Source organism: Solanum lycopersicum, chromosome 7 (genome assembly GCF_036512215.1).
Source record: "Solanum lycopersicum chromosome 7, SLM_r2.1".
Taxonomy (NCBI): domain Eukaryota; kingdom Viridiplantae; phylum Streptophyta; class Magnoliopsida; order Solanales; family Solanaceae; genus Solanum; species Solanum lycopersicum.
This window is the reverse complement of record NC_090806.1, coordinates 11,457,050-11,481,651: the sequence shown is the minus strand read 5'-3', so window position 1 is coordinate 11,481,651 and position 24,602 is coordinate 11,457,050. Positions and strand designations below refer to the sequence as shown.

The 24,602-nt window shown below is 36.2% G+C and overlaps 1 protein-coding gene across 6 annotated transcripts in view; it reads left to right on the top strand.

The window, feature by feature from the left end:
* LOC101267620 (protein TRANSPARENT TESTA 9) overlaps positions 1-24,602 on the top strand; it is a 31,551-nt gene that overhangs the window by 3,138 nt on the left and 3,811 nt on the right. Inside the window, exons 2-14 of one of the 6 annotated variants that reach the window (XM_004242872.5) lie at positions 784-835; positions 958-1,034; positions 1,153-1,286; positions 1,376-1,472; positions 1,584-1,641; positions 2,370-2,478; positions 2,577-2,697; positions 2,783-2,975; positions 4,420-4,748; positions 5,615-5,703; positions 5,778-5,848; positions 7,386-7,493; positions 10,693-10,758. In XM_004242872.5, the coding sequence (XP_004242920.1) occupies positions 784-835; positions 958-1,034; positions 1,153-1,286; positions 1,376-1,472; positions 1,584-1,641; positions 2,370-2,478; positions 2,577-2,697; positions 2,783-2,975; positions 4,420-4,748; positions 5,615-5,703; positions 5,778-5,848; positions 7,386-7,493; positions 10,693-10,758 (1,504 nt within the window). Of the gene's footprint in view, positions 1-783; positions 836-957; positions 1,035-1,152; positions 1,287-1,375; positions 1,473-1,583; positions 1,642-2,369; positions 2,479-2,576; positions 2,698-2,782; positions 2,976-4,419; positions 4,749-5,614; positions 5,704-5,777; positions 5,867-7,385; positions 7,494-10,692; positions 10,759-24,602 lie in introns of all 6 variants that reach the window. The other 5 variants (XM_010325100.4, XM_069286742.1, XM_069286741.1 and 2 more) reach the window with 5 other exon arrangements.

Below are 24,602 nucleotides of genomic sequence, written 5' to 3'. Positions count from 1 at the left end.
GAGTTCAACCGTAAACCCTACAAAAGCAGATGAGAGCATGCACCGACACTCTTGGACCTGGCCAATACTAATGTATCAGTCGACCAACTCGAAAATCCACAAAATATAGAAAGGGAGGGAGGATTACCAAGGATAAACCAGCTGAACCCAAACAACAATCTCCTTCTTCTTCTTTGATCCCTTAGGGAAGAGATACCCTGACCACCTGAATTAGGAGAAAAGAGGAACAAAATAACTTCAGAAACAGGAGGAATAAATAGATATAGTAAAGAGAAGGGAAGTACAAACTCTGAACCTTGGAAATGTGAAGCAGAGTGACGGTCTAATGGAGTTCACTATCGACTAGGGGACTAGTGGAGGCACAAACATAAAGAACAACCAAAGGAGAAGGAGCTTAAGTGGTGGTTCCAGCGACATGCCTCAGGCAACATTCTGAGGTACCAGCAGAAGCTAAGGAGAAGACTGTCGGATAATCTTCTCAGATCTACCTACAGTCCTTCCGATGATACCTTTTTGTTTTTTTGGGCTGGGTTTGTTCTTTTGGACGTGGACATTTTATTTCATTGTTGCTATTATGTTTTGGGCGGCCGTTGGTCCATTTTTGATTTTTTCTGACCTTGTGTCATTAATAAAATCGGTCTACAGACCAACAATTTAATTATAAAAAAAGAAAGAATAGTAGTCCGTAAAATTTAAGTACATGATGTTCAGATGATTGTCCAGCTTACTATAATAGTTCTTGATCATTGTGAAGTTTCAACTGCATTCCTGCCTATTGTGCAGATTTTTGACTGATCAGCTGATGAAAGTTCAAGTTGTTAATGAGGTCAACAAGGTATTCCATTACCTTTATGATCTTCTCCTTTTCTTTGCTTTCTGTAGCTATTTATTTAATGCTGTCCTGCCATCAGGTATGATTATTCTTCATAAATTTAAATTTTTTCTTGTGACATGAAGGATTTTGTAATTGAGGCATTAAGATCAATTGCGGAGTTGATAACATATGGTGATCAACATGATGTGGCCTATTTTGAGTATGTCTCTGCTAAGGGCTTCCTCTTTTAGTGTATACTGTTATTTTAGCCCGAGGCAGACCACACAAGCTTTCTTCTTGTAATGTATTTCCTTACAAGTGTGTCGGCATTTCTGCAGGTTTTTCATGGAGAAGCAGGTGATGGGGGAATTTGTACGTATATTAAGAATTAGTAGAACTGTTATTGTGTCGCTTCAGTTGCTGCAGACAATGAGTATTGTGATCCAAAACTTAAAAAATGAGCATTCTATTTGTAAGTGAACTGTGGAATTTGTTTTATTGAATCAATATTCCTGCCTTTAGGCATCTTTTTAGTCTGACACTTTTCCCCAAATTTTGCAGATTACATGTTTAGTAATGAGCACATTAATCACCTTATAACATATTCTTTTGACTTTCGTAATGAAGAGCTTTTGTCTTATTACATATCCTTTCTTAGGTGTGTTTCCTAAAACTCAGCCGCTTTAGAGGCATTTCCTTACTTTGAAATACATTTTTAGTCAAATGCTTCTTGCTGATACTGGTTTTCTGGATGCATGCATATACAAAGAGCAATAAGTGGAAAGTTGAACAAAAACACCATTTCCCTTCTTGTGAAGACTCATAATGTAAGTTCAATTTGTAAAGTTATTAACAACTTCCTAATAAGTTTTAAGGTTACTATTCTGTTTGTTTGAATTCTAGGCGTGCCAATGTAACTTCCATTGACTTAGCTCAGCTAGTTCATAGCTTTTTTTGTTGACCCAAGAGAATTCTGTGCTGCTGTTTGTTTAAATTCTGGAATTCCAATATAATATTCGTCGACTTAGCTCAGCTCGTTCACAGCCCTACTTGTTGATCCAAGAGAGTTCTGTGCTGCAATTTGCTGGTTTGCTTTCTTATAACGGACCTTAGAAAAACTAAGTTAATAAATGACCTAACTACAGGTCCTTAGTTAAACATTGAGAGCTTTAGGAGTGGAGAAACTCAAATATGATAGATGGGGAGAGCTAAGATGAGGGAAGTGGTAGAGAGGTCTCTATTGCATCTTTATTTTCCTCTGCTTTCAAGCTGGATTTTGAACCATAGAAAAGGTGCACTGTCCACTTTTTCAAGGGAAAAGATTACGACTTGCATTGTTTTTGTTGATTGTTAACTTGGTTCAATAGACAAAGTTCAAAAAACAAAAAAAAAATTGGTTCGATTGTTTGAATTTTGATATATTCTACCAATCTGTTTTGAACTTTGAATTAAATCATTTTCACGTATCTTCTTTTTTCAAAACATCCATCCCATTGTCCTTATCTTCTGCAGTTTCTCATCCTTTGCATTTCATTTGATCTACATCTTTGAATAGGAAGAAGTAGTATCATTTCCACTCTATGTTGAGGCAATACGCTTTGCATTTCATGAAGAAAGCATGATTCGAACTGCAGTACGTGCATTAACCTTGAATGTTTATCATGGTGAGCTTTCTTTTTATACTTCTTCTAAATTTCTCTATATTCTCCCTCATTCGAAGTGTTTTTGGTTGTATATTAAATGACCTTCACCGTGTTCACAGTTGGCGATGAGGCTGTTAACAAATTTGTTGCCAGTGATCCTCATACCGGTTATTTCTCAAATTTGGTCAAGTTTTTCCGGGAGCAATGCATCAACTTGGACAAGTTGGTTAATGCTTCAAAGTAAGTAGTTTCTTATTTTTATGTTGTCCTTGAAACTGGTTATGCATCCACCTATTTGCTGTGTGACAAGTGATTTGTGATGCAGGTGTATTGGTTCAGATACCAGTGGTTCTATCCTTTCATCTGTTGATGAGATTGAGGATAACCTCTATTACTTTAGTGATGTTATATCAGCAGGGATTCCAGACATTGGGAGGCTAATAACAGACCTCATATTGAAGGTGCTGATATTTCCATCAATACTTCCTTCTTTACGGATGGAAGTTGTTAAAGACAGTGTAATGACCTAAACCCCGCTCTCTCATTCTTTACATGTGTAGTGAAAAATATAGAAGCAAGAATATTTGGAAAGGTTACTTAAGGTCCTTGCCTTTACTAGATCAGACCTCTAAATTAACTTTTTTGCGTAGTGACACACTTCGCCTCCAATTGTAAGATAGGGATCAAGTCATCAATGAGCAACGTGGTAAAGGGCCCCTAGGTAAAGGTCCACTGTTGAGCTCCTAGGCACTGTAGGCAGGCAATATGGATGGGTGCGGTTTACCATATTAAAAAGGAAGAGTTTTTATATGAGATAGTCACACATTTCAATGGTATCAATATAAGCAGAGTTCTTGGCTTCAAGTCTTGCCGTCACCCACTATCAAAAGAATTTCTATGTGCTTGACCCTTTAGAGAACCATGTTGAAGTGTGACAATCTCATCTAACTATGTCTTCAATATGCCCCCTCACATGAAGCCTGATTCTCTTCATGGGCTAAGCACGTTGAACTTTTTGATAATGGGCGACAATGAGACTCAAACCTAGGTTCTCCACATCCCCTAAACATGTTAAGGTGTTTGAGCTTTTAGATAGGTGGTCACACACTTCAGCATTGACAGTTCCGCTCTGGTCCTTTGTTTATTGGCTTCAATTAGAAAAATGTCAAAAGTTTCTATTTTCTCACAGTTATATATTTCCTAAGAGTGAGCATGTCCCAACATTTGGAGCAAATCAATTAGGTTTTTTCATTTATCATTTTTTGGCAAACAAGTACCTTTTGCATGTGCTGGTGGGAGGTAGCAAGTACCCGGTGGAATAGTTGAGGTGCACACAAGCTAGTGTGGATACCATTATTATCTAAAACACAAAGCAGTATCTTAAGGGTCAGAAGCGAGTCTTATTTCTGTTTATTATTACAGTTCAGGTAAATATAAAAAAAGAAATGAGGGGAAATTGCAATAAAGCAATTTATATAATTTTTCTGTGGTTAACTCCATTTTATCCTTTTATCTTATCCCTCCTTTGAATTGCTAAAGTTGAAACTGATGACCGTATTTAAGTTTTTCACTTTGTAATCTAAGTTGTTAATTATCAAAGAAATAATAAAAAAGATAGATTTTTGCTCCGACCATTAAAAATGACTTTATGATGTAATACAAGTTTGGGATTGGGGTTAAAATGTAAAGCTTCCGTAGTTCTTTAAAAGGAAGTAAGTAGAAGTGGCTGTAGCAAGCTTAGGGTCTTGTAGTGACACATGATAATGGGATAACCGATAAGGAACTAGTATGCTGAGTGAACTTGGTAACATACATGGGTTTTCAATGAGTTTCCCTTGGGATCTGGTTTTCTCCCTTGGCATTTGTTGTTTTCACTGTATGCTGGTTGCTGGAATTTATCTCCCGATAGTCTTTTGTGGCTCATGTACGTCTAATTTTTACTTTCATGTTTCTTTAATGTAGGATACAGGAATTGGAACCGCAACTTCCTTGTATTTACTTTGTTGCATCTTGCGCATTGTTAAGATAAAAGATTTGGCGAATATTGTTGCTGCTGTCCTTCTTTGTGATATAGAAACATTTGTCCCAAGGTCTGAAGCTAAACTGAATGGTTTCATGGTTAACCATGATATGTCACATGAAAATCAAGATTCAGAAAATAGTGGCCTCAGATCAGATTCTGATAGTCAAAGTTTACGGGTTTTTATTCCAATCATATCCAACTCTTTAAATAATCACCCAGAGGACGATAGTTCTCAATCAGATCATAGGAGCACATATCCTGCGTTAAGGTAATTCACATTCCATCTAATTCTTAATTATTTGCTGTTTTGTAAAGGAGGTGGGCTACTAATTTGTTAGATGCATACTGCAAATCAAAGTTTGCTAACACTGCACTAGGTGAATTATCATTAGAACATATCACAATCAAATATTGTTGTCTTGGATGAACAGTATCTGATGACTACAGGGATGTAATGTTTACTGAATAATACACTTACGCACTCTGCTTTAAGAAGAATCTCTATCAACTTCCCTAGAGAACACTTAAATTTTTAAGTCATGACTTTTGGCAAGATTTTGGAACCTCCTATCATGGTTAAAACATAACTTCTTTAAGTTTTGCTTATTAAATAGTTGAAACCTGTCTGATTATCAAATTCTATGAACATCTGAGACTGTTAACTTACTCAGTCATCTAATCTTAGTTTTCCACTTCACTTTTTCTATAGGTTAATCTTTCAGCTTTTTCTAGATAAGTAATCACCATCATATGTCATATCTTCTTATTATCATGTTTGACTGTAGGATTCTGATCATTTTGTTCTGTATACTTCTCTGTTTTTCTCTCTACTCTACACAACACTTATGGAGTTGTTGTTGTTTTGAATGATTTTCACCAGCACCAGCTCAGCATGAGTTGAATGAAAACTAGTTGTTTTTCTTTTCTCAGTCTTTTACTTTCCCGTTTCTCCTTACTTCTACTCTTATTTAGATGGTCTAGCATTAAATAGTATTTAGAACTTCTTGAACACTTTGGTTACTTCGTTGTGTCTGACACTTATAAGTAGTATGTACTGTAAATCAGTACATTTGGAGGGAGCAGCCAAATCACTTAAACTCATTGCTTTTTTTCCTGCAATTTTCTGTTCTGTAGGGAGGCCTTACTTTCTTATATTACTACTGGTGACGACTTTCAAGTTTCGGGTTCTTTAAGCATGCTGGCTACACTATTGCAGACTAAAGGTTATTTAAGTGGTTTGTGGTTTTTTTCGTTCAGATGCTTTGCCCCACTCTTATAAGTACCTTTATGCCTGCAGAGCTGGAAGAATCAATGCTTGACGCTCTTGGAATTCTTCCACAAAGAAAACAACAGAAGAAACTCTTATTAGTATGTTGCAGCCGTAAAGTAATCATTATACGAAAGTGTTCTGAAATTAAGTTGGGGATTTGTTTCACTAGTTTCTATTAAAGTAGGTCAGATGCTTTAACTTTGAAATGTGAAAGGTGCGAAATATGAAAAGCCTATCCAACAATAGCATATCTTAAGATCTATGACCTTATGAATTCTTATGTTTAGATAATGATTATTGCCTGTATATGAATGTAATATCACTCGACTAACAAAATCATCCATAAAACTGATTTACCTTTTTGTAAATTGAATATTATAGCGTAGCTACAAGTGATACTACTACAACATCTATGCCTCATCCCCAAGCAAGTAGGGGGAGGCCATATGGATTCCCCCCAACCATGTGACTTCAATTGAACTCTTCTCAGATCAATATTCTAATAAAATAACAAAATATTATGGGTAAAACAATTCTCAACAAATAGGTATCTCCTATATAGTTTGTTTTGGCATTGTTCCCTATCTTTCACAAGCCTGCATAAATCCTAATAATGTAGGTCCTTCTATATAACTTCCTTCCAAGTGATTTAGGTCTACCTTGTCCCCTTTTAATACCTTCACTACCATGATTTCACATTACAAATCGACTCATCCAAGGGGTCGGCGCAGGACATGAACATATCATCTCAAGCGATCTTTTACATTTTATCCACTATGTGCTACTTGAGCCTTCTCGTGTATGATTGCACACTTGTCTTAACATCTACATTTCTGCGACACTTTTTTCAATAAGAGATTGCTCTCCTCCGAGGCTTGAGAGCACCGTGTGGATGTGTTGGATTTTAGAGGTCCACCATTCTTTCCTATATAACATTGTTGGTCTTATTGTTGTTTTGTAAAACTTGTCTTTCACTTTGGTAGGCACTCATCATTGGTTTATGCATAAATGATATCATCAACTGGCAAATAGGGTCTGTACAATGTTCTGACTGAGATTATTGAGCATTTTGGTCGAATGAAAATACTTTTACAGTTTTACTTATAAAAAAAGGAATTATTGAGCATTTGTGTTGTAAAGAAGCTTCCACTGGCAATTATTTCTCTTGATGGAAGTGAGAAGATGAGATATCCTAATTTACCATTCCCGAAATCTCTTCCTCATATCTATCTAAAATCCAGTTTAAGGAGATAGAACCAACAAGCTCCCAGGGCTTTGCTCTAGTGGTAAGAGCGCAATGTGTGATGTGTAGATTAGGCGTATGACATGGGTTTGAACCCTGCCGCAGGGATGGTATTTAAGTGAAGAAGGTTAGAGGAGTGAATCCATTATCTAAAGTTCTGAACCGCACACCGCTGGCGCTCAGAGATATGTCGGTTCAAAAATCAAAAAGCTGACCTAACTTACTGCTTAGCAGTTCGTCCAGTGGCTACATTTTGTATGTGCCTTTTAGCAAGTTCATCCTTATTTGTTTCCGTTCAATATGACATGTACTTCTTGTGGTAAAGAATGTATTGCTTGGTGACTTGATTGATTATTTGTAAGTATGTTCTTGCCATGTTTGTGACTATACAGGCAGCTTTGGTTGGTGAAGGATCTGCGGAAGAGCAACTGTTTTCCTCAGAAAATATGGTGAAGGATGGAATAGGTAGTGAAATTGATTGCTACTTCCAAAAGTTGAAGGTACTATTGTAGTATTGGTTCTCTTTCCCATCTCTTCTCATTTTCAATTTCTTGTATGTGTTGCTTTCCTTTAAATATGGAGAGTAACTATGAGTTAGCAACCCATTGAGAATTCCAATTCATCTTGCCCTTCTGGATATGGCAGATTAGACATTCTGTTTAGTAGCAAATCTAATCTTTAAATCTTGACTTGGTAGTTTTACTATTGAAGCTCTTGAAATCCTCCTAACTTATGAAACTGTTATTATTTTTTGAAAGTTCCTTTAGGATAGTGATGTATGATACTTGTTAGAGTTCCACATCGGTGTGGAATGTGGTAACTTTTTTCTCTTATATGGTCTTGGGCAATTTTAACCACTTGAACTAGCGTTCGTGGTTGAGTTAGGCCAAGGTCCATTTTCTCATCAATACTTATGAAAGAAAAGGAGTAAAGTGATATGTGATCTAAAGAAGCCGACACTTGTTAGTTGTATTATAGGCTAGATAGCATTCACAAACTCATTTTTATTTCAAGAGCTGAAGTGATCTATTCATTGGGTGTGAGGGACTGTTATTATTTCTTCCTTTAGCATCCAGTGTATCAGGGAAATACAGAAGCTTCCATAACAAAATTATGAATTTTCCACATGAAATAAATAAGTTCAAACCAAATAATGAGGATGAGATGTTGGTCCTTTTTTCCTATATAGGTATTTAGAAGGAAAGATATAGGAGAGCCTATGAGGGGTAGTAAATGATTTTTTACGGGTTAGAGTCTTTTTTTTCTTTCTAGTCCAGTTTGATGTACTAATGAGGTTCATGTAGTAAAGATGTCCCAGGTGTTATTTGTAAAGAACATAGTTGTAAGGAATAAGAGTGCCTTTCAGGGGTAGAGCTGATTTTGCACAGATACAGTGGTTTTTGTTTCCAGACAAGTTTTAAAGCGCTCATGAGTTTCCTGTAGTTTCCTCAGGGATTAAACCAGTATTAATAACATTAAAAGAACACTTTCTTGATGACTCCTTTGGCAGGCCAGTCTTACATATGTTTTCTCAGGGATTAAACCATTATCAATAAAATGAATTATCACAATCTATGGAAGGCATGGAATATGTGGGAAATGATGTAGACTGAAAAGATACGGTGAGTTTTTGCACTTTTGATGCTTTCATTGCTGTGTGACTGAAGTATACTCGTGACCAAATGAAAAGATTACCTAAAGGGAATTTGTCGAGGAAGACAAATTATCCGATTGTAAATCAATGGGCTTTAATCTGAGTGCCTAATCCTTCTCATTAGGGAATGTGAAATCTTATTATTTCCCTACTTCTCCTTTAGATGTTCATACAGATGGGGCATCCATATAATATGTCAGGACATCTCATCCAGAATCCAGTCTGTACTTTGGAGTAGAAGATTGATTTAGTTACAGAAGCTCATTTTTCTCCGAGAGCTAGTTGACTGGCTAGTCTAGACAATATCAAAAGATACCTGCGTATTTGGTTGGATTGTTTACTGTTGTTTTGAATGTTCCTCGCATATGTTTTACTGTACAATAAATTGGAACTCTTACAGCTTTGTAGTAAGATGCAACTATTCTAAGTAGAAGACGTATAATAATCCCCATTCAATATTAAGAAGTGAAGAACAAGAGGAACCTTAGTAGTTTAGTTGGGTGGCTACTTGAATTTTCACTTTGTTGGTGAGGGTTCGATTCCCCACCTTGTAGTCCCCAACCCCATTTCCCCTTCTACCCCCAAATTTGTTATTTTTTTTTCAAAAAAAGAGGTGAAGAATAACGGAAGTGACATAGGTTCTTTGGATTTTAATACCATGGATTTCTGTCTTCTATAAACAAAATCTTATATTATTGTAGGGAATAAAATTTCAGGAGTAAGTTGTGAACTTTCAAGACCCAAATAGCCATGTATTCTATGTTGGAACTCTGTTGTTTCATCTGTAAGCTATGCTTTGATATCTAGAAGTGTATTCACTCATGATATATTAACGATTGAAATTTCTGGCCATATTATTTCATAGTATCAATGTGTAAAATGAGCAATAGAACTATTGAGTCAAGAAACGGGTACAACAGAAAATATGTTCCATCTTCCATGTGTGATATAGTTTTTTTTCGTTTAAAATTTTTTAAACTATCCATGTTTGAGTTGGAATTAATGACATTAACTCTCGATGTAAAACTAAAACTTGAACATATAGAAATTCCTATAAGAAGTCTATTACGATTGAGATTAGGTTTTCAAACGTTTTATTACAACTGAAGAATTTTGATCGAAGTTATGACGAATAACCTCAAATAGGAGTTCATCACAATTGGGACAAAGTATCTTATACTCGTTAATTAAGTATATATCATAATACCTAAGCTATTTTAGTCGATGTTTGTTGGATTCTCCAAAAGTGCTGCTGCACCTGTGTCGTTTGCTCTGAAAATGCACTTGGAAGACATTATTACGATTGAGAAACTAAAACTTTTTATTACAACTGAAGAATTTTGATCGAAGTTATGATGATTAACCTCAAACAGGAGTTCGTCACATATATTGGGACAAAGTATCTTATACTCGTTATTAAATATATATCATAATACCTAAGCTATTTTAGTCGATGTTTGTTGGACTCTCCAAAAGTGCTGCCGCACCCGTGTCGGTTGTTCCATCTTCCCTGTTTGATATAGTTTTTTTTTGTTGAAAAACTTTAAGCTATCCATGTTTGAGTTGGAGTTAATGACATTAACTCTCAGTTTATAACTAAAACTTGAACATATAGAAATTCCTATAAGAATTCTATTACAATTGAGATTAGGTTTTCAAACGTTTTATTACAACTGAAGAGTTTTGATCGAAGTTATGACGATTAACCTCAAATAGAAGTTCATCACATAAATTGGGACAAAGTATCTTATACTCGTTAATTAAGTATATATCATAATACCTAAGCTGTTTAAGTTGATATTTGTTGGACTCCCCAAAAGTGTTGCCGCACCTGTGTCGGTTGCTCTGAAAATGCACTAGGAAGACATTATTAGTTGCTTCTGAAAATGCTCTGAAAATCTCCAAACAGAGATTGCAGTCGCTTCTTGCTTGTGTTGTCTGAGTAGGAAGACGTTAAAAAAGAAATAAGCTCTAATGTTTGTCTGGCTCGGTGATTTCATAAAAGCTACCATGTTTAATTGTATTTAACTTGATTTTTATGACAGGAGAAATATGGATTGTTATGCGTGTGCAAGGAAGTTACAGTGACTCCTCGTAGACAGAGATTTGAAGTATGTATTTTGTGCATGGACTATCATGTGTTATCTTTTATGGTCACTCGTCTTTCTTTTGTTTCTTTTCTTGTACTTAGTTCGTAACATACTTAAGCAACATTTTACATATGTTGGCTTCCATGACTCGTTAAAACATAAAACATGGAAATTTACTTGGTAACTATATTTGAAGCATGCGGAGAAGTGGTTGTATTTAACATTTGCTAGTTCAAGGGGATTGCACGAAATCCGCCCTTGAGGTTGCGTTTCAGATATTTTTGCATTTGCATTGTCTTCCTGTTTCATTTGCATGTTCATCAAGTTCAACTGCAACAGAAGCTGGAGAACTACATCTTATATAAATGGATCGTCCTATTTATTATGGCCAAGAACGTGCTAAGATGAAAAGGACCAAGACTGCTTCAACAACATTGGAGTCAATGAAGTGCATCAATGTATCAACATTATTTACATTGTTCATCTTATACCAAAACGTGCTTCGTACAGCCTCCGACTTTTCTAAGAATCTTCTGCAGTTATGTTTCTTCCATACATTCAGTAGAATGCATGCCGCGATAGTGTTCTAAATGACCTTCAATGGCTTGCTTACTTATGCCATTTACATTGTACTCCCACAGTGATTTATGAATGAACCTATATCTGTCACCTGAAGTTACTGTGCAGCGACAAATTCGCTGGAGTTTCATATGAGTGAGAACATACAAAGCGTCTAGTGCTGTATCATCCTTCACCTTTTTAAGATGTCTTGATTAGGCATGTCTCATATGCAATTATCCAGGCAAAACAAGCAACTTATGGAGGAGCTTTGTTTTCCCATTAATTTTCCATGTCTATCGTTTTGTCCTGGTAAATGTTACTCAAAACTTCAGATCAAGACTCTATGAATTTTCCTTTTTTCCCTCCTTTCGATAGAATAGACTATAGATCAGGTTCATTTTTTTAAAAAAAGACTATAGATCAGGTTCTCTCCTTAGGTTGTCCCCCATTTCTCACAGGACTGTCTGACCTTGTCCACTTTCTAATCTTGCATTCTCCTTCGACTTTAATGAGGCTCACTGTATGCTGCAGCATATTTGTGTTTTCCTGGTTGTTTAAGTCAGGGAATGTGCTTTTACTAGTTCCTGTTCCAGCCACACTTCTTGCCAAATTTTATTTTATTTTCCATCTCCAGTTTTCAACTTTACTAGTTTGCATTGTTGCCTAGATTCTGATATTTTCCGTACTGCTACCCATGTGATATGGTTGCTGGTTTAGTACCAAATTTCCAGCATGCCGTAATTTCCTTTATCAGTAAAAGTTTCCTGCTGGTCATCATTGGATCTCCATAGCCATTTAATAAAATTTTCTGCTATCAGATTTTCAGTTCCTAGTCCACATTTCTTCTTTGCAACTTTGTCAACCACTGCATACCTATAACATGTGCCTTCGTATTTAGCTTAAAGGTCTCAAGTATGTAGGTAATTCTTCAGTTTTGCTATCCTAGTATATTGATGGTGGATTGTGTACTTCCATAATTCCACCTTTATTCTTAACATTATGTGCAAACTATAAATATAGCTTTAACATCAACGACGCCAGTTTCAGCATAAGTTGCTCAGAATTGGTTGTGGGTGTCTGATACGGGTGCAGACCTAGAAGTTAGATCCTTCATCATTTAAATTTCTACCAACCAGACAAAAGGAACAACTTTGTATGGGATCTTGATATTCCATATATGCAATGCTCAACTTGGGTGTCAGTATTTTAATTTCAGCAGATACAATTATAAGATGATTTGACAGTAAAATTCCTGAGTTATGCTCCTAGCCACCATAATCTGTCTTTACCCTGATCCACCCGGAATTGGTTAAGTGTGATGTAGAGTTCTGCAAATCTATCAATTTCCAAGTCATTCAAGTCTTATCTTGAGACTGATATTCAATCTCTGTGTGGTGGTCCATACTTCATCGGTGGTGGTGGCCTTTTATTGCTGGTTTAACGTGTATACATCAAGAAGAGTGTCATGTCCCTTCCAGTTCTTCCAGAAAGATGTTTTTGTCCATTCCCAATTTTCTAGTTTGTTCTGTTACTGAAACTTTACATAGAGTTCTGATCCGAACACTTGCACCATATACAATGATCACCTCCTTTGTTTTCCAGAAGCTCTCTTCACATTTATTCGTGATTACTTTCTTCCATAACGAATGATCTTCCAGAACCTCCTTTGGGTTTGTTATCTCAGATTTTTTAAGCCTAAGCCTCCCTGCTTTTTGCTCAAAGTAACTATTTTCCCTTTGACTAGATGGGAACCTCTCCTTTCGTTTCTCTCCTGCCATAAATTTTTTTCCTCAAAGCATCTTTTCTCTCACTTTTTGGGATGAGGAATAGAGATGTCATATAAGTGGGAAGGGAATCTAGAACACTATACATTAAAACCACTTTTGCCCCCTCAATCCCATGGAGCGGTATTGACTCTTTCATCTTGATAATGTTTCTTCACACTTCTTCAATACTCCATTCCATACGCCTATTTATCTGCGCTTTTTTCCCCAAGAGGCATTCCAAGATACACTGCAGATAAGAGTCTCATTTCCCCTCCAAGGATCTCATCAGAGTGTTGAAATTGTTGTGCATCATCTACTGAATTTAGTAAGCTCTTTCTCCAATTGATATGTAGTCCTAATACCCCTTCAAAGATTGTTCTCAGCATCATCATTTGGTCCTTATATGCATCACAAAATACTATGGCATCATCTGCATAGACTAGGTGTGTAATTGTCATGCTTTCCCCTTGTATATTGTGAACTTTAAAGCCAAAGATCCAGCTGTCGGCAACATATTAGTCCGTCCTTCAATTGCTAAAATGAAGAGGAAATGTGATTTGGGATCTTCCTTGTCTCAAACCTTTGTAGGATGGAAAAAAAACCTCTGGTCATCCATTGATCAGAATGAGAATCTTACTGTGAATATGCAAAACTTGATCCAGTGGATCCACTGTGTGCCAAAACTTTAGTCTTTTTTTTTTAACTTGTGGTGCTGGGGCCAGTTTACGCGCACCTCAACTAATTTCATCGGGTACCTTGCTACCTCCCACCAATATAGGTTCCGAGTAACTCTATCCACCAAGGCTTGGATTGATGGGAAGAAATCACTTAGTGTTTTTGGCTGAATTGAACTTGAGACATTAATGGTTCTCAGCACACTTCATTGGCCTACAGCTTTTGGTGCAAAAATTAATTATATGTACCCTGATCATATATATATTTTCTTGATTTCTCACCTGGTGTCGCAGAGCCCATTCCCTCCGTATATTTAGCAAAAACTCTAGTCTCAGTTGATTAAATACTTTTTCTATGTCCAATTTGCATAAAATTCCTGACTTCTTTTTCAATTTGGAAACTACATTCATTTGCAACAAGTGTTACATCCATTATATGTCTTTCCTCTGATGAAGGCCATTCAATGTGTGTCAACCAGCTTATGCATCACTGTTTTAAGCCTTCCAACCAGTTGTTTGGAGATAATTTGTACACACTGCTTATCCCTGAAACCTCAGTCCTTTGCTCCATTTTTCTTTGGTACCAAGGTTATATAGGTTGCATTTAGACCTTTCTAAAAAAACTTCCTGGTTGTGAAAATTTTGAACAAACAGCATGATATTTTGATAGTATCCCAGCATTTGACATAGAGTTCCATGCTAAACCTATCTGACCTAGGAGCTTTATCAATAGTACAAAGTTTAAATCTATCGAGAACCTCCTGTTCTCCAAAGGGTCTTTGGAACCATTCCTTTTCATGTTGAGTGATTTGGGTGCTCCCCCAATTAAATTGAAATCTGGCCTCGATGCCTCTGATTCTGTGTACAGTTATTGATAGAACCTTATTATCTCTCCCTTAATAACTCTCTGCCCTCCAAAGTTGCTCCATCATTACAAGTTGGTCAATGTTGTCCTTTTGGTGTGCATCTGTTGTGCTTTAGCCATAAGCTCTGGACCTCTTTGTCAAGAAAAAAAAAAAGCTCTGGACCTTTATCTCTGGTGAATTTTTGCACATTTACTACTTCAGATTTTGTAGATTTTTTTTTTTTTGAAACAGGTAACTTTGTATATTACTACAACCAGTACATAGGCGGTACTGAGCCATATTTACAATAAGATCATCAAATCCAGCTATCTGAACCTAAATTGAGTCTAGTATATCAATTAGGGGTATAGTGTGATTTGAGTATAATTGATTACACCAAAACAGTAGTAACAAGCAATTAAGCTTGACTTTTTGCATGCTATTTTCTATACTATCAAAACATCTGGAATTCCTCTCCTTCCATATTGCCCACCAAATGCTAGCAGGGGCAATTCTCCATCTCTTTCTGCTCTTAGACTGCATTCCTGCGTCTTCCCAACTCTGAATGGCTTCAGTGATCTTGCTTGGCATTACCCATGACATGCCCTTGAGATTTTGGGAATAGTCTCCACAGCTGGCTAGTTACTCTATAGTGTAGAAAAAGATCGTTAACTGTCTCAACAGTTTCCCCACAAAATAGGCATATTAAGCACAATGGAATCCCTCTCTTCATTAGGTTGTGGTCAGAACTGCTTCCTTAGCCAATAACCACACAAAACATGATACTTAGAGGGGTATTTTGGATTTCCAGATTCCTTTCCAAGGACAGTTACTTGTCAACGGGAAGGAGTTGTTCAACCAGTTATAAGCACTACCTTGAAAATACCTTTTTTGTTGCCCTTCCACCATAACGTATCCTGACTACCCTTCAATCTGTTGAGTGGACCCATGGTGTTGTAAAGTCACTTGCATACTGTTACCTCCAAATCTGCCAACCTCAGAACCACTCAACCAGCCCCTCAACTTTGCAGTTTTGATCATGCTATTCACACCCTCCATAACAAATAAAAAATAGAAAAGGAGATAGGGGTCTCCTTGCCTAAGCCCCTTTGTGCACCGAAAATTCCAATAGGGGATCCATTAATGAGGACTGAAAACCTCACTGTGGGGATGCATTGTTTGATCCACTGGATCCACTTCCTTCCAAAACCCATCCTCTCCAGAGTACTGAACAAGTTTTCCCTATTTGCATGATCATATGCCTTCTCCATGTCAAGCTTACACATGATTCTTGGCTTCTTTTGTTTCTGTCTAGAACTGCATCCATGATTTGTCTACCTTTGATGAAAGCCATTTGCTGAGAATCCACTAGTTTGGCCATGACCCCTATCATTCTCTCTATGAGAACTTTGCCGAACAGTTCGTAGATACTTCCAATCAAGCTAATAGGCCTGAAGCCTTTCAATTCTTTGGCACCTTTCTTCTTGGGAATCAAGGTTATGAAGGTGGCATTCAAACTCTTTTCAAAAACTTCCTGATCATAGAAGTTTTGAAAAGCTTTCACCACCTCCCAGCATTTAAGGAAGAATCCCATAGTGAAACAATCAGGGCCAGGGGCTTTATCGATTGCACGCATCTTCAAACAGTTTAAACCTTCACTTTCCTCAAAATTTCTTTGTTAATGCATTTTTTCCTCACCATTAACACTATGTTTGGATCATTGTTATTCATTGTATTGTATTGTATCGTTACTATAGCTACAATGTTTGTTTTGATTGTTACTTAAAATGTATTGTATTGTATTGTTAAATTTCGTTGTTACGTAACAATGAAAACCCCTATTTTTATGGAACAACCAATTTGGTGTGTTCCCATTGTTACTTAATTTCTTTTTCTAATAATATATTTGCATAATATTTCAAAATACTATTTTACCCTTTATCTTAATTATTTTAATCTAGTCATACCTCTTACCCTAGAATAATTAAGAATATTTTAGTAAATTTATAAATTACAGGACAATACGATATGATCAAACCAAACAGTTAAAATGTTATTAAACAACAACAAACAATACAGTCTAACCAAACATTATATCTACCATATAATACAATACAATACATTATGAAATAATGAGTAACAATGATCCAAACAAAGTGTAAGTGTGGGGCAATTGTTGTTCCAGGTCTCCAACTGTTTGTTTGTGTTCAACTTCTTGTAAAACTTTACAATTTCCCCTTCTATTCTTGAAGGATCCTGAGACAGTTCCCCTTCTATTACCAGTTGATCGATGTTATCGTATCTTTTGTGAGCATTGGCCATTTTGTGGAAGAACTTGGTGTTCCTATCCCCTTCTTTGAGCCATAGTGACCTGGATTTTTGCCTCTTTCATATTTCCTCATTTTTTAGTAACTCCTCATATTCTAGTAAGGTTGAGTTCTTGCTTGAAATCTCCCATTTCCTCTGTCCTTTGATTATTTCATCGAACTCAAATAGTTTTTTAAGAACATCTCTCCTTTTTGCTCCTAGATTCCCTTGTTTACTCATGCTCCAATACTTAAGTTTGTTTTTAGAGCCTTAAGTTTTGAAGCAAGAACAAAGTCAGGTCTACCGGCGAAGTTGAAAGAATGCCACTAGCTACTAATTCTATTAGTGAAACCTTCTGTGCCAAGCCACCAATTTTCAAACTTAAAGTGCTTCTTTTTGTTCTATACATAATGCTACAGGACCGTCTATGTAGAACATTGTGCCTTATGTTATTGAAGTTGTCATCCCACTCTTTTGATATCAAAATTATATCGATTCTAGAGGTTGTCTCGAGATTTTCCCCTTTGAACCACATGTTGTTGTCTTCTTGTTGTAGGTCTACAATAACATCACATACATCCCAGGTCTTCAATAACATCTAAAATTTCCTTCATGCCTTTGGTTCTTCTCTCACAATTTCTTTTCTCTGAGATGAACCTTACTACATTAAAATCACCATATATAGCCCAAGGTCCTTCTATTATTCCCCTTGTTGAGAGATTTGCTCTCAATGCTACCTCCTGTCCATTTAAGTTCCTCTCTTGTTGGGATATGTCTATTTAGGGGTGGAATTGGGGTAGGGTGGAGCAGGGCACCTTGGACAAGCCTAGAATCTCAACTATGAGGAAGACAAATTGATATGGAAGCTGGAGAAAGATAGTTTAAGGTGAAATCAACCTACAAATTACTAGATATTTCAACTTAAAACCAAGGAGTTGTGGCATTGGAAGATGATCTGGAAAGGGAAGATACCACATAAGGTGGCTTACTTCACATGGCTTGTTGCGAGGCAATCTGTTCTGCTCAGGATAACTTAATGAAAAGGGGAAAGGACTTATGCTCCAGATGTTTATTTTTGTGAATTTGATACGGACAATAAACCATCTTTTTTTGCATTGTAAAGTGATCGAGAAACTATGGAAGTATTTCATTAACTTGAGAGGTATCACATGGACCATGCCTATAAATACTGCAGAAGTCCTAGCATGTTGGTATAGAGATGGAAATAAGTCAGGACACAAGGAGAGAAAGAAGATTGTTCCTGCCTGCATTTGGTGGACAATATGGAGTGAGAAATTAGAGATGTTTTGAGAACAAGAGCATCCCTTTCCAAAGCATTAAAATGAATTGTTTAGTGACCTTTTACTTTTGGTGTATCCATACTATTCCCAAGGCCTTTAGGAGATCTCCAAACAACTGGTGTTTTCTACTACAAGTTAAGACCACTACTTTTTTGAGAAAGGCCTTATTCCCACCACTTTTTTGAGAAAGTGGGAATAAAACATGACAAATATAGTAGTACTAAAGTTGTGTTTTCTATTAGAGAACCGAACGTGTTTCTCTGGTATATTCTGGAAAAATGCTTGAAGAATTTTGTCCTTTTATCAGTTTCTCAAACTCTGTTTTTTTTAGCAAACCAAAATTTGAAATTATTTAAAGCTTTTTTGGAAATTTAGAAGAACTTCTTCAATTCTTGGAAAACATATTTACCTCTTCAATTTCAAAGGTAGTTGAAAGTTTTTCTCCAAAGTTCGTAGAGAGTTATTGTTTTGTTCCAAGTATTTGCAAACAAAATAAGCTTTAAAGCTTTTTCCCCCCAACAGTGTTGTGAAAAGCGCGCTTCAAGCGAGGCGATCCTTGTGCGCTTTTTTATCTTGAGGCGAGGCGATCTGAAAAAAGCTCTCGCTTCAGATGAAGAAGCGAGAAGCGACCCTAAGGCAAAAGGGCAATAAAGCGCGCTTTTTATAAAAAAGCGACAATTAGGGTTTTTTTTTTAAAATTAGGTTTTAAAAAAAAAATCTGAAATATAACCTTCTCTCTCCTTACGACTCTTCTTTCACGACTCTTTCCCTTCTTTCTCTCCTCGCGACTCTTCTTTCATAATACTTCTTTCACAATACTTCTTTCCCTTCTTTCTCTCTTGACGATCTCGACTGAGGCTGCCTCTCTCTTCAACCTCGACCGCGACTGCAACTAACTTTTTGTTCATCTATTTTTTAGCTAATGTTTATTAGTTCATCTCTATGAGTTTCTTTTCTCCTGAAATATACAATCTTCGCCTGTGCTTCATCTCTTCATCTCTCTGAGTTTCGATTACTCTAGTTTTTTCTTCTTCTTCTCTTCTTTTCTTCATCTCTGCTGCCTGCTCTGTTTCTAATTACTGACTGCTGCCTCCTTTTTTTTTTCAATTCTTTTTCTTTTTTTAAAAAATTATTTTGTGATCAGTCTAGCAGCCTTGTTGAAGAATAGGAGTTTGAATCTATGTGATTTAATTATGTTTTTTATTTTTTGCTTTATATGTTATGACTTATGAGTATTTTTGCCTATGTAATTTCTTTCAATCTAAGACTATATTACCTCCATTTAGTTATTTAATATTTTTTTTATTTTTATTCTAAATGTCACTTTTTTTTAAAAAAGCGTGCGCTTCGCTTCACGCTTCTTGCTTCTGTGAAGCAAGCCCTCGTCGCTTTTTTCTGCTTCTCGCTTCCCAAAACACTGCCCCCCCAAAAAGGCTATACTTTGATAGTATGAAAAATTGAGGGATCGTCTCCAAGAAAATTAACTATTTAATACGTGAAGTCCACATAAAACTCCACACATAATCTAAGTGTTAGAAATATGCATAAGAACTGCATCAGTCCAAATTGTCTATATTGTAGGGTAGTTATTTACTAGGGTAGTTATTTACTGGTTAGTAGTTAAATTCTATCTAATCCTTATCTTTATTCTTAGTTTTTTAATCTTATCCGTAGGAGTTGGTTTACTTGTAAACTTCTATATATATCTATGTTATAATGAAGTAAGTAGTTTTGTTTTTCATAAATTTTTCTTTGTTTGTTTATCAAACTAATGTTCCTACTTGTTCAAAAACAAAAGAACATAAGATTATTATGTTTTTCCTTCTCTCAAAACCAACGATTGGTATCAGAACATTTATTTCTTGAGGGATCCGTGGGTGTTTTTATTGAACAAGACAAGTTTATCAATTATGGAAGCAGAATCAAGTTTTTCTTTAATGGCACCACCTGTTTTTAATGGTGATAACTATCAGATTTGGGCGGTAAGGATGGAAACATATCTAGATGTCATGGATATGTGGGAGGCAGTCGAAGAGGATTATGAAGTTCCTCTGTTGCCTAACAATCCTACTATGGCCCAGATCAAAAAACATAAAGACAGGAAAATCAAAAAATCAAAGGCAAAGGCCTGTTTATTTTCAGCAGTATCTTCTTCAATCTTCACTCGAATTATGTCTCTAAAGTCAGCAAAATCCACCTGGGATTATCTCAACACAGATGAAAGGATTAGAGGTATGCAAGTGCTAAATCTTATAAGAGATTTTGAGATGCAGAAGATGAAAGCAACTGAAACCATCAAAGATTACTCTGAAAGGCTCTTGAACATAACAAACAGGGTAAGATTGCTTGGTTCCGTGTTTAATGATTCACGTATTGTTGAAAAGATTTTGGTAACTGTGCCAGAAAGATTTAAAGCAACCATAACTACTTTGAAAAACACGAAGGATCTGTCCAAGATCACCTTCGCAGAGTTATTGAATGCTTTGTAGGCACAATAACAACGAAGAGTCATGAGAGAAAAAGGAAATACAGAGGGAGCATTATTTGCTTAGCCTCAAGATGGAGGCAAAAACAAAAAGAAGAAGAACAAGAAGAATGGTGAAAGCATTTCAACAAGTACTACCAAAGGAAAAACTAGACACTTAAAGAAAAGTTATCCTCCTTGTAAGCGTTGTAACAAGAAAGGTAATCCACCATATAAATGTTAGAGAAGGCCCGATGCTAAATGTAGTAAATGCAATCAACTTGGACATGAAGCAGTAATTTGCAAGAACAATAGTCAGCAACAAGAAGCAGAGGCTAAAATTGTTGAGGGTGAGGAGGAAGATCAACTCTTTGTTACTACATGTTTTTCAAGTAGATCATCAGTGAGTGTTGGCTGATTGATAATGGATGCACTAATCATATGACAAATGACATGTCTCTCTTCAAGGAATTGAAGCCCACGACCATTACTAAAGTCAATAGGTAATGGCGACCATCTTCCAGTAAGAGGGAAAGGAACCATTGCTATTCCAAGTAATTCAGATACTAAAACAATTTCTGATGTGCTTTATGTACCTAACATAGATCAAAACTTGTTTATTGTTGGTCAATTGATGGAAAAAGGCGACAAGTTTAATTTTGAAAAGCATTGCTTGATCAAGGATGAGAGGCAAAATTTTCTTATTAGATCCATTTGTGGAGGACCATGTTGTTTTTTTAGCAAAAGAAAGTGTTGCAGAAGTATGCACAAGAGACTTGGACACTATCACTATAAAGGGTTGGTTAAAATGCAAAAAATGAAAATAGTTAAGGACTTGCCTATTTTAGAAGTACATTCTTCAAATTGTCTTGCGTGTCAATATGATAAACAAAATAGACTTCCATTTTCAAAGACAACTTGGAGAGCCTCGAACAAATTGCAACTAATTCATACTGATATAGCCGGACCACAAAGGACTCCTTCACTAAAAGGTAGTCTTTACTATATCATTTTTGTAGATGAACTAACCCGCATGTGCTGGATTTATTTTCTCAAGCATAAGTCAGAGGCTTCTAATGTTTTTCAGAAGTTCAAAGCAAAAGTAGAAAATGAAGCCAACTGTAAAATTCAGTTCGTAAGAACAAATAATGGAAATGAATACACTTCTTATCAGTTCGAACTTCGACATGTTATGTGAGGAAGCAGGGATTCATCATCAGCTTACTACTCCCTATACTCCACAACAAAATGGAGTAAGCGAGAGAAGAAACAGATACATTATGGAGATGACCAGATGCATGTTGCACGAGAAGAACTTGCCAAAGAAATTTTGGGCAGAGGCAGCAAGTACATTAGTTTTTCTTCAAAATAGGCTTTCCACAAAGGCAGTGAAAGACCGAACTCCATTTGAAGCTTGGTATGGATTTAAATCATCGTTAAATTTTCTTTAAGTGTTTGGTTGACTCTGTTTTTCCTACATTCCTCGGGTTAAACGAGATAAACTAGATAAAAAATCTGTCCCAGACATTTTTATTGGATATAGTTCAGTTTCAAAGGCATATAAAGTCTTCCAACCACAAACTGAAAATATAATCTTTAGTCGAGATGTGAATTTTATAGAAAATGAAGAGTGGTGTTGGGAAGACTCGAAGAAATTTGTCGTTAACACTTGTGACAAAGCAAAAAAGTCTCCTACCTAGTTTCTTGAGAAGAAAATATCACTCTCATGACAAGATTAAATGGTGGATCATTTACCAGTCAAAGGTACTCGACAACTCAGTGATATATATAAGAGATGCAATGTAGCCAAAAATGATAAAAATGGGTTGGGGCAATGAAAGAAGAGTTGTTTATGATTGAGAAAAACATGACTTGGGAGCTTGTTGATCACAACCTGAAGACAGAAAGATAATTGGGTTGAAATGGGTCTTTAGAACCAAGCTAAATGTCGATGGTCCGGTGAATAAGCATAAAGCAAGACTTGTAGTTAAGGGGTACACTCAAATTTTTGGTGTGAATTATTTTGATACATTTGCACCACTAGTTAGGCTTGACACGATCAGGTTACTTCTTGCTCTTGCTGCACAGTTGGGTTGGAAAGTGTATCAGATGGATGTCAAATCAGCATTCCTTAATGGCTTTCTACAGGAAGAAATTTATGTTGAGCAACCTGAAGGATTTGTGAAGAAAGGAAATGAGGACAAAGTTTATGGGTTAAGAAAGACACTTTATGGACTTAAACAGGCACCAAGGGCCTAGTATGGTCGAATAGATGGCCATTTACTTGGCTTAGGCTTTGAAAAGAGTCTATCAAAATCTACTCTTTATGTTAAGCATCATGGGATTAATATTCTTGTTGTGTCTATATATGTGGATGATGTACAATTTATAGGAAACAACACAAAGCATATCGAGGATTTCAAGCAAGAAATGATGCAAGCCTTTGAGATGACTGATCTTGGTCTAATGTCTTATTTTCTTGGTATGGAAATCAAGCAGGGACAAGATGAAGTTTTCATTTACCAGAAGAAATATGCTAAGGAAATTCTCAAGAAATTCAACATGGAAGATTGCAAGGAGATGAATACTCCTATACACCAAAAAGAGAAACTAAGCAAGAATGATGGAGCAGAGAAAGTGGAGGAAACGTACTTCAGAGGCTTAGTCGGTTGTTTGATGTATCTCACAGCTACAAGACCTGATATTTTGTATGTTGTAAGCACTCTATCGAGGTTCATACATTGTGCTTGTGAGGTGCATCTAAAAGCAGCAAAACGAGTTGTTAGATACATCAAAGGAACCATCAATTATGGTGTCAAGTTTTAGAAAAAAATAGATCTGAAACTACTTGGGTATTCTGATAGTGATTGTGCTTGATCCGCAGATGACATGAAGAGCACATCTGGATATTGTTTCAGTCTTGGCTCAGGAATGTTTTCGTGGTGCTCAAAGAAGCAGGACATTGTGGCTCAATCCACTGCAGAGGCGGAATTTGTGGCTGCAACAGCAGAAGTAAATCAAGCATTGTGGTTGAGGAAATCTTTTGGTGATCTGCACATGAATCAGACAAAGGGAACTGAAGTATTTGTGGACAATCAATCTGCAATAGCAATTTCTCATAATCTTGAAGAAAACAAAACACTTTAACATCAAGCTTTTCTTCTTGAGGGAAGTGCAAAATAATGGTGACGTGATTCTCCTCTATTGCAAAACTGAAGAGCAGCTGGCTAATATCTTCTCCAAACCATTATTAGGCAATAAATTTCAACTTCTCAGGCAAAAACTTGGAGTTTGTTGCTCTTAAAGCAAGGACGAGTGTTAGAAATATGCATTAGAACTGCATCAGTCCAAATTGTCTGTATTGTAGGGTAGTTATTTACTGTTTAGTAGTTAAATTCTATCTTATCCTTATCCGTAGTTTTTTAATCTTATCCTTAGGAGTTGGTTTACTTGTAAACTCCTATAAATATCTGTGTTATAATGAAGTAAGTAGTTTTGCTTTTCATACGTTTTTCTTTGTTAGTTTATCAAACTAATGTTCCTACTTGTTCAATAACAAAAGAAGATAAGATTGTTATGTAATTCCTTCTCTAAAAACTAACACTAAGCATCTTGGATTATCCTCGGAACTTATTATCAGTCCTCAGGTATGAAACACATTTCTTAAAAATGATGGACCCATGTGAAAACAACTGTGTTATCTTATATAATGATTTTGCTTGTTGCATCATTTTTCCTTTATGTTGATGAACATTTAACTTGTCACCAAAATAGAAGGCTGTACAGTTTTTTTTAATTAACGAATTTGGTAAGAAACCTGTACAGTTGATTTAGGCTGTATAATATTTAAGAAAATCCTAGGTTCCAGTTTAGGCTTGTCATCATAGAAAAAGAGAGTTAATTTTTCATGTGGTGAAATTCAAGGTGCTACTTAATTATTTCTAGTG